Genomic DNA, 17,311 nt, shown 5'->3' with positions numbered 1-17,311 from the left:
TAAAGGGATTGCAACTTTTTAATGCTGTGATGTTCACTTATAGATACAGATGCAAGCTCCCAAGAAAGATATTGATTTTTCAGCTATGGTGGTTGTATTGCATTTGTCCTGAGAATATGTATCATTTCAAGGGCAAACACTACAGGTCTTTTCACGTGTTGATATGTCTTATGAATGTTTCTGAACCCTACATTTCAACAACCTTCTCCAAGGACAAGAGTATAATTATTCTGTATCTTGTGCTTTGAAAATTTGACCCTAAATAATTTAATGAGAGGTTTGGTGTGTCTTTTCTCCTTAGTTTTAATAAGAATAGGATTTCATTCTTCATATGCATCTCACAGAGTAATGGTCAAACCTGGCAATATTTTTAGTCAGTGATGGAGAGCATGTCTATGTGTTCCCACATAATGAGGGGTGTTACATTGGGCTAACAAGCAGAGCTGACTGAAAGCTGGTTGCTTCCTGCTGAAGCAACAGAGGTATTACCTCTGCATTACAAGGCAACAGTGGTAATAGCAAATTTCTTTTTCATAATCTTGCTGCATACATAGCTGTAGATAAGGTATTTAAAGGGAAACAAAGCAGCAGACAAAGCTGCAGAGGTGGGCTTGAAGCTGTGACCCCAATAATTTCCTTTCTAAGACACGCTTTCAATTAAGAAGCCAGAGAAACCTTAAATCAACAACGTAACTTTTTAGCATATATCTTATTTTGTATCTGAAGTGCAATATGTCATATGCAACATATATTACAATAGCATACTACAGTATATGTGAGGTAATATCTCTTATTTTACATTTTCTATTACGTGTATATTTTGTATTCATGTGCATATATAAATGATTGTATATTTAAATATAAAATCAAGTTAATATCCTAATCTAAGGGAAGTTTTAAAGAGAAATGGCACTCAATATAACTGAACAATATTACCTCTTCTCTTCAAACACGTCTCTGGCATATAGAGGTACTATACCAAAACATTGAGACAATTTGACTTCACAAAGTGTAATGCCAAAATGCCTTCAGAATCCACTAGCACACTACACTCCAGCAGCTTTGATTTCTTCTTACAAGAGTTAAGAAGAAATTCACTTAATCAGTACAGCTAGGCTCAGTTTACCAAGTTCTTTTAATACTTTATCACCTTTGTTGAAAACTGCACTGTGAACCCTCAAAATCAATCATCACAACTCCTGCTGGCAATTAGGATTAAGGAAATTAAGCTCAGGAGACACACTAGTTGTACATACAAAGCTGATCCCCATGGGGGAGATTGATTCACCTACTAGAGCCTGCCAGAAACATCTCTTAAGGCTTTACATCATCACCACACTGGAAAAAAACCAACAGTTCTATAATGTGGCGGTACGATATATGTTGATATATGTTATAGGCCTCTGTAATTTTCAGTTAGATAGCTTGGCTTTAGCATTGCTACACCAGTAAAGCCCATACCAGGTACATTGCCCCAGCTATGGTACCTCTCTGTTAAACAGAAATCAACTAATAAAAAGAGATCATCAGTCCTCCAGATAATTCTTGTCTCACTAAAGTTCTCCAGAGTTTAAATTCCAGACGCCGAAATTAGCAAGTACAGGATCCCTTCAGCTCATCACTGGAAGCACTTGTTACTCTATTTGCTGACTTTCACTGTTCACCCAGCTGCACAGGTTCCCCTAGGATCACAAGGCCTGTGATGGATAATAGTTCAGCATTTGGGAAATAGAAGAAGCAATACAAATTTTCAGAAAGACTGAGTTCTTTTCAGTTCTAGTTCAGTTTAGTTAGTTTCAAGGCCTTTACAGAGTGAGTCAGGCAGGTTTGTAAACAGTTTAAGTACCATTCATATTTTCAAATGCTTTATGTCTTTGCAGTTGTCAGGGAAAATATGTATTGAAAGGCTCAGCTTTGGCCTCACTTTGCTTCTATCAAAGGTAGTAGTTCCAATGTTTTCAGTGGCAGCAGATAGTTCACATGAAATCTTTGGGAAATCCCACTTTGGGAAATCCCACCAATGATGTCTCCTGGGTCTGAAGATGATGCATGATGTAAAGTTTTGTGGGTTTGTGGGGTGGCGATGCTTGTTTTTGTTTCAGTTTTGTTTGGTTTTACTTATCTCAGGGTGTTAGGAGCAACATATCACAGAAAAAGGATGGACTAATTATATTCTCATATATGGTTTTACTAGAAGCAATAATTATAAGACTAATTCAGGAAAAAAAATCTGCACATAACTAAAAAATTAAAGAATGTGTGCAAGCATGATGTAAATAAAAAAGATTTGTAAAGACAGCCATATCTAAAATGCCAAAATTGTTATAAATATATATGATTAGACTTTGCCATACCTGCATGTATATACAGGGTTTGTTGTTTGGAGTTTTTTAACAGTGACAAAATTCACCAACAAATGCTTTTTCAGCACAAAGACTGTATACTGTTTACTATACAGAACCATGCATTCCTGCAGTAAGGGTTTTAAATGATGACTGTAAAGCAGCACTCTTGAAAATTTTTTTAAAATAAATGTTCAGAAGCTGCAATTTATAAACGCCATAAAATTATCCCTAATCTTTATTTCCTGGGTCTCTTAACTGTTCCTTGGGTATTATGACTAGACTTTGATATATCAACAAACACAATTTATGACATAATTCATGTCTGGTTGATATGCTTACTTACTGGTTGATATGTTTACTTACAGGTTAATAGGTTTACTTACTACATTATCTAGTAGTTGATTTAGGATTTCCCCTTTAAATTACCCTGTCTATTTAGAGGCCTTATTTGACAACATTTCCCATTGCATTGTCTTTTTCTTCCTGTCAGCTGAATCAATAATTTATTGGTATATTTTTCATTAAATAAACACAAAAACTGATAAGCACAGTTAGCCCAGGAAAACACATGCAAGGAAAATGGAAATACTTATTATATATTTACACTACTTCCTTGCTACAAAATAGCCAGTAAACTAACCTCTACATCCCTAGTGCAGCCTTACAAAAGATTGATTCATATTTCATCTAACAGAAGATTCTTACCCAGAAGCAGATACAACTTCAGTGTAGAGGAAAGAAAAGAGAAGTTTCATTGCTGCAAACTCAGGCCAGACCAGTGCAGCTACAGTTTGTGTTCTTTTGCATTCTCTCCACTTTTTTAGTTTGAGGCAGATGAACAGATCACAGAGAAACTCCAAGCAAAGACTGAAGAGAGCTAGTAAGATGGGATGCAGAGAAACTGCTTTTTTTTTTTTTTAGCTGGTCGAGAATTTGAACAGAACTTTAGGAACATTGACTTGAGCTGTTCAGTGTCATTAAATGATGAGCTCAGAAAACATTGTTCCCGTGTTGCAGCATTTTGTCATTAGTCAAGGTGGACTCTCCATGTTTTCAATTAAGATGAGCTTTATACAGTGTGTATATAAAAAAAAACCAAAAAACAACCAACCAAAACCCCTTACATTTTAGGAACATAAATAAATGTATACATACAACATTTATGAAAATTTTTAACAACTATTAAATTTTAGCTGATCTAATTTGGTTTTAGTTTAATGTTTCTGTCCCACAGTTTAATACTGTGGGACAGAAACAACTCACTAGTTTGATTTTTTTTTCTCATTTTACATTAAGAAAGGACCTACCATTAACCTAAAGTTGTCTTAAAATTTATTAATTTTAAAATTTAAAACACTGTTTTCTCTATTTTTGTCAATCAGATGTATTATTTCAGAGAGCTCACGGAAATGGTTTTCTAGGAAAAAAATAATCTAGGTTTATTATATTAAATAATATAATAACTTTAATAATAAATTTATTGTATTATTTAATATAATACATTTAACAATACATTTATTATATTTATGTGGGTTTTACAATTTCAGAGGGTGATTCAGAACCTTAGCAGGATGAAGAATGTCTCATAGCCACCCAACTCTCTCCATGAATGAAAGAGGATGTTCAGGGATGCTGGTTTTCTGCAGACACACTGTGAGTTCTGGCTGCAGCTAGGCTACCAGAAGAACACTTAGGGAACCCTTAGCTGTTCATTACCACCCCCACCATAGATTTCCACCTTCCAGGTTCTGCCAGTGTAACTTGTCTGGCTGCTCCCCAGCATGTGTTGAAATGAACCAGGCCCACTCACTTTCAATGACAGGTCTTTGCAGGTCCACCTTGGTTTGCCCAAACTAACACAGAGAGTGAGTTTTCGAAAGACTGAGCCAGCAGAATTGAGGGCAGCACGTTTCAGAGAATTTTTATGGTCAAGAGGATGGAGGAGTCCCTTGACCTAGCAGAGCTGCCACTGAAATGGGGCAGCACTGCAGGTGCCTTATCTGATAGTAAAAAGGCAGGACAAGTGCTGTACTCCAAGTGCAGCCTGATCCAGTAGGAGCTAAATGAGGTCTACTTCCCCAGCTACAGATTTCTTCCCTGTCTCATTAACTGGATCTTAGCATATCCCCAAAACCCACACTGTAACTGGGATTGCTCTTAGCCTCATTTTTTTAAAGTACTTTGATTGATTAAATACCTCCAAACACTTGTGTTTGTAACCTAACCCACTTTGATAAGTAGTGAACTAGGGTGTGGCCACATAAATTGATATACTGGTAGACCTGATAGGGATCTTTGGTTTCACCTGGTTAAGTGGTAGATGAAGCAACACCTGAGACCTTTGTTAAAGCCTTTTGAAGAGCAGTTATGTCTTTTTCAGTCTGCTTGATATAAACTCTCTCCTAAAAATCACTTCAGGATGGTTCTCTTTTCTAATTTTTTAGCTACTTCATTCTAGAAGAACTTAGACATGTTAGGAATAAATGTGGAAAGTAGTGTATTCCAGCTAAGTTTCCTGCATTTATAAACCAAATACTAACATCACACTGGAAACATGAGCATATATGTTCAGAAAGGGCTGACACAGAACTAGAGACAGAATGCTGAAGGCAGGGCTACTGCAAGTAGAATTGCTCAAGAAAAGATTTAAGATGATAGAATCACTTCTCTGAATTCTTGTGTAACTGAAATGAAACTCTTCCCCTGTTCATCTAGATGAATTCAAGGTTTACTACCTTTAATACTACTTTATCTCAAAAGGTGGAATCTTTCTTGGACCAGCTTTTGCATGCAAGGAAAACAGAAGGTAAGACCTTAGACAAGAGAGAGAAACAACTCTGTGATAATGTATTCTGTCTCAGCTTAGTGTTCATATTAGTACTTGGAATGCCTGGGCTAGTGGTGTTGCTGAAGCTGAGACAGATGAAGGCCTTTGCTCTTGCTTCAGCAAATCATGCAAAACAATGAGCTTGTATACAGTGGGCAATGAGTTGTCTCATGGAATTATATAATAATGTTAGAGAGCTTGAATGGCACACAGTTGCCTTATTTGACAATGGGCTGGATGTGGTGTGCTTCTTACTTAATTTCAATGCAATTGAATGTGGTGTCTGACCCTGCTTTCAATAGAGGGTTGGAGTAGAAAATATGCAGAGGCCCCCTCCCACTTCAGTCATTCGGTGACCTTAAAAGTTGTGTGAGTCTGTGATCTTGAATGCTGACAAATCATCAACAGATCATAGCATGAAAGTGTCCAAAGCAATCCAAGTTCTATGATGTTAGCCCACTTCTACTCCAAACTTCATTGATCTGATTCCTCTTGACTTGTATGGAAACTGTGTATACCAGATACTCTGTTCCCACTAATAATCAGGAGAAATTAATGGAAAAAAATTAATTAGGTTTCTAAATTTAACTGCCTTTCCAATATGTGTGAAACTGATTGCACTTTTGTTGATTAGTACAGTAGAAAAGTTGGCTTTGTTTCTGTTTTGTAGTAACTAGCTACTAAATATCTGGTTTTTGCTATTCCCTGTAGTATTTGTGCAGAGGACTATTGAATGAAAGTTCAAGAGGTTTAAAGTGTGGTTGTAGTACTTTGAGGTGGTAGAGATGTCCATGAAACAGAGGTAGAAGCAGCTTTGCTGAATACAATGATATGTTCCAAAAGCTTGATAGCTTGAAAAACATCATTATAGTAGTTTGGAGTGCTTGAACATTTGTCTTATTTGAAGATAAAACGTAAAGCTGTTCTGAAATTTATTTTAAATTGTTTCTCTGAGTTTCTTCCTACCAATTGAACTGCATGACAGGTTTATTTTCAAAGGTAAATGTCATAGATTATTTTTACTTACAAATAACAATTCTGAAGTAACAGAAATTTCTATACAGCAACAGATGTTGATAATGATAATAAAATAGTTACCAGACTTCAGAGTGCCTATGTTTGAAAGAATGGAACAAGAAGTGTGTTGAGACTGCTTAGTTTGTATCTCTGTAGCCCCTTATCATCACAATTTGGAATTATTTGCCTTCAGCCACATACTCATTTACGAGGAACTGACAACAATGTCTCTTTTGACGGTTCCAAGGTTATATTTTAGGGTGGCTCTGTAGAGCAACCAGCATACCTTTGACACAAAATGTGATGTAGAGCTACATTGCTTTGATCTGTGTTCTTCTTAAATGTTGTTATAGAAAAGTGATAGTGTGTTACAGTTGCATCCCCTAATTACTAAAAAATAGAAACAGTTGTGAAGTTAAGCTATAAACTAATTTCTGTGACAACCAAAAATATGGTCAAAGCATGGCTTTTCTAGCAGAGCCTGTATCTGTGGTACAGAAGTTTTCACCACATATTGGAAAGGAGCATTTTTGCCTTTTTCCTCTGAATTCCCAGAGATCAGTGTTTCTCTTGTTAGTATCAGATCTTTTCAGACCAGAGGCATCTTTCAACACCAGTGGGTCAGGTATGATGGAAAAAGACAACAGCTGCAGAAAGATAAAGTTACCTGATAATTCCTGTGTTTTTTAACTGAAAGCTGTAGCAGCAGGCCAGCCAGCCTGAACATAAATTTTGTTACAGAGAAAGTGTCACACAGAGAAAGAGGGAATGAGTATATACATAGCAGAAAAACAACTTGCTTCTATTCTCAGGTTTTGGGAATTTCACCTGCAACCTGCCATTGTCCAGAGACCAGATAGGACTTGCAGTCACAGAAAGCAAACAGAAAAAAATAGTATTGATGCAGAAAATATTGAGGGAGTGAAAAAAGAGACCAACTGGACTCTTCTACCCATTAGCAACTTTCCTGAATGATTTCACCCTGAGGTACAATGTTTCCATTGAACCTGAATTTGGTTCAATTGAAGAAAAAGGGCATTTGCAAATAAGTTATTGGCTCTACCAGTCCTTTCTCTTGCTGTCTCACTGCTAAAATTTTCCTTTTCCTTCTTACTGCTCATTAGTTGTAGATAGCTATAAATTAATTGCCTCTCCCCTTTCCATAAATTCAGGGGAAATTACCTCTTCAAGTCTACTGGACTTCCTCTCTGCCTGTTACCAGGCTCCTACTGCTCTCATGGAATTGTTGTTGCTGTCTCCTAGCTGCAAATTTAATGAAACTGGAGTGACTGTGGAAATTGGGTGGGGACAGTTTTAGAACTGAGCTTATGCATATGCAGGGAAAGAACCAGCAAAGGGTGTCTGGAAAGATGATGGAATCTGTTTGCAGAGACATTCTGAACTTAGCAAAGTCTTCAGTTGCCTGCTCTAGAGGGCAAAGTAAAGCAAACCCTCTGCACAGAGGGTTTTACTTGACGTCCTCCTGAGATTCCTTTCAACCTGAATTATCCTGCAAGTCTAAAAGTAGGGAGCCAAAATGGAAAAGACATATAATTAAATAAGGAAGGTAACAATAGAACTAATAAAAAAATTCTAATTTCCCCCCCTCCCCAGGTTATTTGGGTTTGGAATGACATGTGAGACTAATCCAAACTTTTCGGATGGCATAGGAATAAATCACTGCACTTATGCATAATTCTCCTGTGGGTGACATTTCATCTGCATTAATGGAAGGCTAGCTCTGTTTTCTCCTTCTGAATGGATGGTACACAGTGAAGCTGCAGGGGGTTGCTCCCATCATCCATGAATGACTAAAGAGACCTGGGAAAAGTGGAGAACAGGTGGGAAAAGAAACAGGGAAAAGTTAAGTTACAGAGTAATTCTGACCTGTTTCTTTCCTATGTTACTCAGTACCAAGGCAATATACTATGTTAAGGTGAGCCTTAATTTCTAATTAACACAGGCATCTCCTGTTACAGGCCACATTTCCAGTCTTTCTGTGTGGAACTATACCCCTTTGTACAAACTATTTAAATATACATGAATAGCACATAAACAAGTGGGTGTGACTCCCTAATTTGGTGGTTTACACATGTAACTGGGAGCAAACCCAGCTGAGTTCGAGCCCTGGTGAATTATTAGTACAAATTATTTAATTAGTACAAATTGTTTAAGCTCAACAAAGCTCTTGAAACCTTATCACCAGTAGGATCTAACCTCTCCTGCTCCAGAGATGCCGTAGTCTGTTGTCAAAATAACATTGTGGGAGAACAAGAGGTATGAGTTCAAATGCCCCCAGGTAAAGAGGGAAAATGAGGTCTATGACTGCTATATGATGCTCCATGCACATCCTAACCACAGCTCTTGGTTAAAAGGCAGGAGGCAAACCCCTTGGAAAACCTTTGGGTTTTGTTCTGCTTCTTCTGCAGGTACTTGAAAGGGATCGCTTAGTTTCAAGATGTGAACAAGTCAACCACTTGTATTTTTCTCATTGAAACTAAAATAAAAAAAAAGGTAGCTGGCATTTGAACTTCAGATGAAGAATTGATTACCCCACCTTGTAATGGAGTGTTTCTCTCAGAGGCACTGGTTTGTCTTACTACTAGTGATTTATCAGGGCAATGTAATGAGGAGACCTGATAAAACAGCATGCTTGCATCTGGAGCATGAACGGATTTGCACAGCAAAACAAACCCCCGGGTTGAAAAAGGCAGAACAGCAGCGATGGAGAAAGACGGCGGCTGATTTCAGTCGAGGAGGGGAAACCGGAATCTAGCGAGAAAACGAAGGTAAATTCAGACAGGCTGAAATAATGCACCTGTACAAGGACCACTGCAGAGCTTTACGAGCGGATGCTGTTCGCCGCTCACCGCACGCAACTTGCCCGACGCGCCCAGACCTCCGCCTGGTTCGCCTTCCCGACGGCTGATGGAGAATCCCGGGCCCGTGATTAGCCGCTGCCGCCGGGGCGGGGGGCGCGGCGCCGCCGGGGGAGCCAATCGGGAGCCGCGGCCGCCCCGCTCCGCCCGCCCCGTCGGCGAGGCGGGCGCTGGCGGCGGGGGCTGCCGGGGCGCCGGGGGCGGCGGGGCGGCGCGGCGGGCACCGGGCGCGGGCACAGCTGCGGGCACCAGCCACGCCGGTGTCGCCGCCGCTGCCGCCGCCACCGCCGGGCGGATCCCGCGCTTCTGCCGGAGCTTCTTTCGGTCGCTTTACTTTGGCGGCCCGGAGCAGGGACATTATGCCGAAGAGAAAGGTGAGGCGCCCCGGGGGTGCGGCGGGTCCTGCCTCCCCGGGTGGGGTCGAGCGGCGGCCGGCGGGTGAAACGCGCGACAGGGGCCGGGGGCGCCCGCCGCTCTCCTGCCGCTCTCCCGCCGCCGCTCCGCGCTGGGGTTCGCGGATGGCTCCCGAGCCCGGGCATTTTGCTGCCTGTTGCAAGCCCCCTCGCAGCCCGCCCCGCCGCTCCCCGCCGCCTGTTTACTTTCGCGGTGCCGCGCGGGGCGGTGTCGCCCCGCTCCCCGGGGGGTGAAGTCGCTATCACAACTCCAGCCCCCACCTTCCTCCTCCCCCTCCGCCGCCGGGGAGAAGCGCTGCAGCGGCTGCAGCTTCGCCCCTGGCCCCCGCGGGAGGAGTTTCGTGCTCGCAAACTCCGGCGCCGCGGCGGGGAGGAGGCAGCCCCCACCCGGGGCGGCCGGATCCCGCCGCCGCCGCTTCCCGCCGCGCCGGAGCGATGGCTCCGAGTAAAAGGGAGGAGGGGAGAGGCAAGCCATGTTTAAAACAAACTACACCCTTCTCCTCGCCTCCCGCGGCAGACCCGTATGTACCAACTCCGGCGCCCATCCGGGCAGGGCCCCCGGGGGCGGGGGGCGGCGCCTCCCGAGGGTGCGCCCGCGGCCCCGCCGCGCCGGGGGAGCCGTGAGGGGCTGAGGGGCCCCGCCGCCGTCCGATTCCTGCTCTCCCGGCACCGCGGGGCGGGCAGCCTGCTCTTTCGGAGGGAGCTGGCCGTGAGACCGCCTTCCCCCAGAGACACAAACTTGGGCGGCCCCTGAGCCGCCGGGCTCGGTGCCGTGGGGGTTTTTCCGTGCCTCCGTGCCCGCTGGAAGCGGAGCCGGGGCTGCGCGGCCGCCGGGAGCGCTCCGGCGCTGGCAGAAGGCGGGCTGAGGCTGGAGGGTGGCAGCGGCCCCTCCGCCCCTGCAGGGCCCCGCGGGTGGGCGGCCCAGGGAGGCCCTGCTGCTGGAGATCCGCGGCGAGCACTTGCTGCCTGCCTTCCTTGGCGCTAACAGAGTGTAACGAGAGGCTTGACACTAATACATGCAATGACAAAAAAATTATAGCTGCAGTCCTCTAATTTTAACTAGGTCAACCGAGGCAAGGCAGTTTGTGTTTTTCCCAAATGTCACCTGTGACCTCCTAATATACCGTTTCTGGGCTGGGGCTGAAATCTGTCTTAATAAAGTTACAGGTAGATGGTGCCTTCCAGGTGACTTGGTGTTTGCTTGTCCTTTGCTTATTCCTTATGGGAGGTATCAAAATGTCAAATTGTCAAGTATGCTACTGAATTATTTAATTTGTAGTTGAGGGCCTGGTTCTGGTTCTGAAAATGGATACAACTGTGGGGTTGGTTGGAGTAGCTGGGCTTGAAGTCAGTGAATGATGGGCCTTTTTGGTACTTGCTCTTCTGTCATTGCACCCTCACGTGCTCTGGCTTGTTGCCAGGAGAAACTAGAAAATTATCTTGTATCCATAGGACCCCCCAACTTTTCAAACCTTGTGAACTTCTTACCCCGTTTACTTTGCTCTTCTGCATTCTTACACTACAGATGTTTCTGGCTGTCCTAAGTGCAGGGAGAGTTAAAGATCCTCCCGTATGTTTTTGTGGTCTGTTATGAAGTGTTTATTAAAGGAAACTACCTTTCAGTAGTAAGTCATAAGAAAATGTCTAATTTCTAGAAGATTATTTAAAATAAGTAATACAAAGATTGTATAGGGGATGAGAGCAATGGAAATGAGTTTTAACAGCATAGTAAATTTTATTTTGGTTAGCATTGTATTGGTAAAGGTTTATATTTAAAGATTATATACAAAGTGTAGGTTTTGGGAAGCACTGGTTCCAGGAAAAGAGTGTGATTAATGGCTTTGCTTTTTAAGAAAAGTGTAATTGTAGTATTTTACAATAGTCAGTTTTATTCCAGAATAACATCCACAGAGTGAGAAGTTGGTGATGCAGCAGTAACTGAATAATTATACCAGCCAATTTTGACATGGAGACAAAACCATCACATACAACTAATAGTCAGTTCTTCTCTTAAAATTTCTAACTTATAAAAAGGCTTCTAACAGGGAAAATTTTTTAAGGAAATAAACATCGAAAGTCAAAATGAAAAATTTTCACTGTTACAAGGGTAGGTAAGTAAATAATATTGCAGGAAGGGCTTAAATCCACCTGTATCTATTTTTGTGTATTTGTAGTTATCTAAGCTGTCTGGTCCTTTTCTGTTTGCTTTTCTTTTAATCTCTAATGTTTCTCATCTCTGTGTAAACTCAAGTCACTTGCTAAGTCCCTGGCCCTATGTTCATTATGAATATTATGAACAGAAAGTGTAAGCTGCCTCCCCTTCTCTAGAGAGCTGTGGCATAGGATATCAAGATATCATTACTCGTTGTTTGAGGGTCACAGAGAAAAGGAAGAACATACTCTGTGTTGAGATGGTGTTAAGTACTGTGCTAAAGCAGAAAGGGGTTGAACTCTGGACTGCTCCTGTCAGGTTCCTGTACCCTTCATCTGTTGTAATAACATGCTGTGGTGTGGACATGGCCTTTCTTAAGAAGAATGGCACGTCAGTGTGGGATAAACCAGAATGCTTGTTGTGGTATTGCTAGGAAGAACGCCTTGAAATGGTTTGCGGTGTTTTGCTTTTCACTTGTCTTTGTGGAATTAGCTCTGGGGTCATACTGACAAACTCCTTGACCTTGAAACAGCCCCAGTAAAAATATCTCAGTGTTATCCATAAAAGGATGAAGAGCCATTCTGTACCTGATGACAAGGAGAATCGTGGTATGGTCACATACAAGTGCATAAGCACACATCAAGATGAATGACACTTCTCTCATGAATGTGCATCATGTCTAAGGGACATTAATAGGTTAGTCATGACTTGTCCAGTAGTGGATGGGGAGCCTGTCATTTAGTTGGGATTGCACTCCAAAATGACCCAACGAGTTCTTTAATCTGAATATCTGAATCTGCAATACTACCTGCATCTCACTTGTTGTTTTGAAAACACTTGGAGTTGAATCAGATAAGAGGACTAAGTGCAACTTAAGTCATCTCTTTTTTATTAATAATTTCCCATCTTTGAATATTGTTATTGTTTCAGGGAAAATAAAAAAATATTATTGTCTAATTAGCCATTTCAGTTGGTTATTTGCTGGCCCCTTGTAGTCAGGAATGTAGTTTCTGCAGTACAATTGATGCTGTGAAGATATACTAGAGACCATATGGGACAGGTTCCTGTTCTGCTATGCAAATTCACTTTCTTTAAAGTCAAAGGTACTTGGTTATATTTACTGCTGAAAAACAAACCCACTGAGTGTTTTGCTTGTAATGCTGCTTCTTTAGCAGAAGTCAGAAGGGACCACATTGTTGTTCTACCATAATGCATTTAGTTACATGATCATGTAATTTTTTTGTGAGACCCTTACTGATTATTTTGCCAACCTGGTATCTAATCAATGTATTTTCGAACCTTTGGGGTTAAATGCATGTTCTTACAGGTACTAACTTAGAACTGCTAAATTCTCCTTATGCTTTTTTTGTCTGGACCTAAACTGAGTTCTCTTTCTCTAAATTCTTCTGTGTGTTTAAGTTTTTATTTCTGAATTGTCATGAATATTCAAAGAGAATATCAACCATATTTATCCACTAATAGAGGAAATGAGGCACAGAAATAAAATTGCTTAGTTGTTGGAATGGTCCCTTTATCTTAAATTCTTGGGTTAAGATGTCTGTCCTGGTGTTTTATTCCCACTAATAAGCACCTCCTGCACTTTTGAGTGGCACATTTGTTGTTACTTTGCCAAATTTGTCTTCTTGCTTTGCACTGTGTACATAGAAACTGAGGAACTTGCAATAACAACCAGTTCTCTAAAATTTTCTTGGAGCAACTTGTATGAGATCAAACGAGTAATGCAGCTGAAGTCCTGCTGGTGACAGCTCTTTGCTTTATCTCTCAATGATCTTGCTGTTGCTCTGGTCTGTGGAATGAAGTCCAGGTTTGTGCAAAGCATAGTAGCAGCTGAATTTATGTTCATGGTGCAGCAGTATGAAGTATAATCAAGTTCTGAGCAGCTCCATTTCACATCCCTTTCCATGTCTTGATACTTCAGCTGTGATTCAGTCTGCATCATTGTGATATACTATATGTAACATAGCAGATTTTTTTCAAAGGTTCTCTTCATTTTGAAGCTATTTGACAGGAAAGAAGCTCCAGTGATGTTGTGGGAACCTGCATCTTCCCAATAAATTGTTGGAAGCTGTTTCTCTGTAGCGAAGCCACTCTTTAGTTCATCCTAGAAGAGAGCACAAGGGAGTCTCTGTTAGCAGTGAGACATAGAAGTGAGGGAGGTTCTGTATTTCATGTCACAATCTGTGGGTGATTATAGAATAGAAAGGAAAAGAGAGTCAGTACCAGATCCAGATGTCTTGGCTGCTGCCCTCTCCCCACTCCTATTCTGTCCTCTTCTTTCTCCAAATTTTTACTTGGACTCACTCTGCCTTCATGCTGACTGCTTTCTTCTTTCTCCCAGGCCATGAGAATTAAAAGTGAGAGCTCTGAAAAAGGTAGTTTCTATTTCCACATTTTTGGCGGGTCACTCCTAGACCATTCAGTACCTAACTACTGGAAAACAGGCTAAGCAGCAGCAGAAGATGCTCTTCTTTGCATCTGTCACTGACATGCCCCTGACTTTGACAAATTTCTGTCTAAGATGTCAGCAGAGTCGTCAGGTGGACTTCCACCTTCAGCATGCCTTGCAGGGACAGGTAAAATGATTGCTGTGCAGAAATGCACTTTAAATTCAAGCAAGACAAACAGAGCACCTGTGCCAGAGCATCTTAAAAGGTTGCAGGAACCTAGTAGTGGAAAGGAGAAGGGTGTTTTGCCACTAACAATTTTAGAAATTGTACTGGATTTGTAACTGTTGCAGCATTTTAAACCTTGAGGTGTTTAAAAGCAATTGAAAACTGCCTAGTTGGCTTACTTCAAGAAGGCCAACAAAGTCAGTTGACCAGACTGACTCAAAGGATCTACATCTTTCATACAAAAATTAAGCAGAAAATATCAAAAACTTTTATCTGCTCGTGAAATGCTTGGATACAAAGCAATGTAGCAGTGTTCAGTAGCACTAAAGAAAAAAGATGTTTGAGCAATGCTGCTATGGCACATTGCAGTAAATGAAGTTTACAGGGCTATTAAATACATGCAGCAAATATTTTTTGATTTTTTATATTAGAGACTCTTTAGAGCTAATTATGTAATCTTATCTATTATTATTGTTGTTGTTGTTATTCACTTATGGAGATTAGAAGGTCATTGACCAAGGATTTAATGATCTAAAACATTTTTGATAAATTTATACCAGTCTGTAAAGATTTGACTCATTTATTAGCAATTGATGGCAATGTATATAAATTTTGTTCTTAGAATACACTAAAATACAAATGGACTTTATGGGCAACCTAAAAATTCCAAGGTTTTCACTGAATTGTCAATTAAAAATTATTTTTCATGCTTCTTGGGCACATTAAAGCATAGTAGTACAATCTTTGTAAGTCATCAACTCTTTGTAAGTCATCAACTTCAAAATTGACTAGGTGTATGTAATCTTTCTAGATATGGTAGTTCAACACTCAGATATGGGCAGTGTTCTTTTGTGTGCTGGAGTATCAGTATTGTTAAGTTTAAAAAATAAAAAAGCCCAGTGTGTAAATGGAATATAGCTATGTATGTAAGTAGAACATACCTATGCATTATTTAGTTTAAGGTTGCTTTTCTTCTGTGCTACCTACTTGGAAAACTCCACTTTCTCTGCAGTTTTAAACCCAAACAGTAGCTGTGTATAGGAATGGTGTGTTCCAAGGTGTATCATTCCTTTAGAGAAGTTGCATGAAGTTGAAGTTTGCTTGACAGGATTGTAACATCGTCTTTTGCCTAGAGTATAAGTAAACCAAATCAAGAGATTTTTCTTGGAAGTTAGTACTTGGTATGATCATCATGGCCACCATCTACTTCCCATTCTTTACCTGCACTAAGCTAGCACTGTGATTTATCCCATGGTCCAGTAGCCAAAAAGGTGCTTCAATATGCTGGAATGGCCTTTTGGGCCATGACTCTTAAAGCTTGTCTGCTGAACAAGTTTGAACATGATTTGGATTTTTTTTTTTTTTTAAATTTTGGGTGATTTTACTGATCCAAGTTAGAGATGGTGCACAATGATTGTGTGGTTACCTATTAGAAAGGAATAGGCTGGGAATGAGCAGCTGGCTGCATGCAGGAAAGAGGTGTGGTCTTATACCAATTTTATTGTCAGCAAAATTGGCAGTGTGGGACTTCACTGTTTCGACAGCAGTTCAGCAGATACTTCAAACTGGCATATACAGGCCAGAAGCAAAAATTCCAGATGCCCATTCCTGTCCTTATTCTGATTTAACCTGTGGGATATCATATTTGTTTGAGATAGTTTTTGGGCAGACCTGACTGCTGATCTGGTTTCCCATACCATGACACAAAGAGTTAAGCTGGAATTGGCAGGAATGATTAGGTGGGGAAGGGCAGAATACTTCTTAGCAGCAGCCAGGCATTCATCTTTGATTTGATTGTCCCTAACTCAGATTTCTAGAGGAGTATTCTTTAATTCATTAGAATAATCAGAGCAACTCAGTGCTCAAATTGTATGCTTGCAGCGCCAGAGGGAGGAGGCATCGGGCTTGGTTTTTATGTTGTGGGTTTTTACCCCGTTGGTGTCTTTGGAAGTTACCAGTTTTTGGAGATACAGCTCCTGTCTTCCAATAGTAAAGAGTGGGTGTTCTTGGTAACGGTGAAAGCTGCAAATGAAAAATGCTATGTTCCCTAAGAACGTTGGAATCTGTCTGCAGAAAAGAATTGTGTATGTTCGCATCACTGCCAGCTTTGTTGGGACTATTGGTCTGTTTGCTCATCTCACATAGCTTTCTCCATTGACCTAATGCTACCTGAGTTAATAGTAGCTTCCATTATTGAAAATTAAGATCTAAGGACATTTTTAGCTCTGCAGTGTTTTGCTCCTCTCAAGCAGGGTTGAGATGTGTCAGTGGTCTGTTTGTAGAAGGAAATCATCCTTTACCTCTGCTATGTCATTTCTTCCTTATCCCACCTGTGCCCACTTTGAGACATTTTAGTTTATTCTTTTATTGAAGCTGCATTTTGGTTGCTTGTGAAGCTCTTCCTTCTGGCTGTTGTAGTGAAGCAATACTGCTTTTAATCACAGCTGTAATTATGACTGGGATGTGAGAGATGGGTGTATCTAAAGCTTTGTACCAGTTGTGGTTTTGGTACCTGCTATCATCATCTCAGTGGTTTAATGTTCTGTAGTACCAGTTAGCTGAAACAACAACAAAAAAGGTCCTTTTTCTAGATTATTGTGGTTTTTATCACTGTAATGTCCTCTGATAGAAGAGGAATTAAACACCTCTTTTCAGTCCTTCCCAGTATTTTTGTTTGTCAGAAGTGGCTATTTTAGGGAATCAGTTGTTATTGAAAGTAATAATCTAAATGTAATTTCTATTTTTAGATAATTTTTTTCAGAAGTACTGTGTGCTAGTTTTACTTTGCAAATCTGATCAGTTCTATTTAAATACAGATTTTGGAACACAATCTTGAAGGTTTTAAAAATTGCCTCTATATGTAGACTTGGATGAGTTCAGCAGCTTCATCTCACTTGCAGAACTGTCATCAGCTTTGAAAGTTAGAGAAGTAATATTAGGGACTGGATTTCATCCATCCTTTTTTTTTTGAATCTGCCTTTTTATTTTACTGTGGCAGTAAAATGGTTAAGCAAATATAGAGACCAGAATCTACTCACTACCTAG

At 40.8% G+C, this 17,311-nt stretch overlaps 1 protein-coding gene and 1 long non-coding RNA gene across 10 annotated transcripts in view; one reads left to right on the top strand and one right to left on the bottom strand.

Annotated features, from left to right (window-relative positions):
• The first annotated feature begins 4,635 nt into the window (after positions 1–4,635).
• Positions 4,636–17,311, top strand: part of HMGN3 (high mobility group nucleosomal binding domain 3) — a 28,261-nt gene continuing 15,585 nt past the window's right edge. For 4 of the 9 annotated variants that reach the window (XM_064412511.1, XM_064412507.1, XM_064412509.1 and 1 more), the window contains exons 1-2: positions 4,651–4,709; positions 5,106–5,151. In XM_064412511.1, the coding sequence (XP_064268581.1) occupies positions 4,666–4,709; positions 5,106–5,151 (90 nt within the window). In that variant the 5' untranslated portion in view covers positions 4,651–4,665. Of the gene's footprint in view, positions 4,710–5,105; positions 5,152–9,228; positions 9,443–9,881; positions 10,003–17,311 lie in introns of those variants that run through there. The other 5 variants (XR_010358379.1, XM_064412512.1, XM_064412513.1 and 2 more) reach the window with 4 other exon arrangements.
• On the bottom strand, positions 6,080–9,140 carry LOC135296307 (uncharacterized). Its single transcript, XR_010358380.1, has 3 exons — positions 9,060–9,140; positions 8,747–8,961; positions 6,080–8,010 (listed from the first exon to the last, which is right to left on the bottom strand). It is a non-coding gene; the product is annotated as an uncharacterized LOC135296307 (long non-coding RNA).

The sequence above is a fragment of the Passer domesticus genome, chromosome 3, assembly GCF_036417665.1.
Source record: "Passer domesticus isolate bPasDom1 chromosome 3, bPasDom1.hap1, whole genome shotgun sequence".
NCBI classification, from domain to species: Eukaryota; Metazoa; Chordata; class Aves; order Passeriformes; family Passeridae; genus Passer; species Passer domesticus.
The sequence above is the reverse complement of the archived record's forward strand: the minus strand, read 5'-3'. Positions and strand labels throughout refer to the sequence as shown.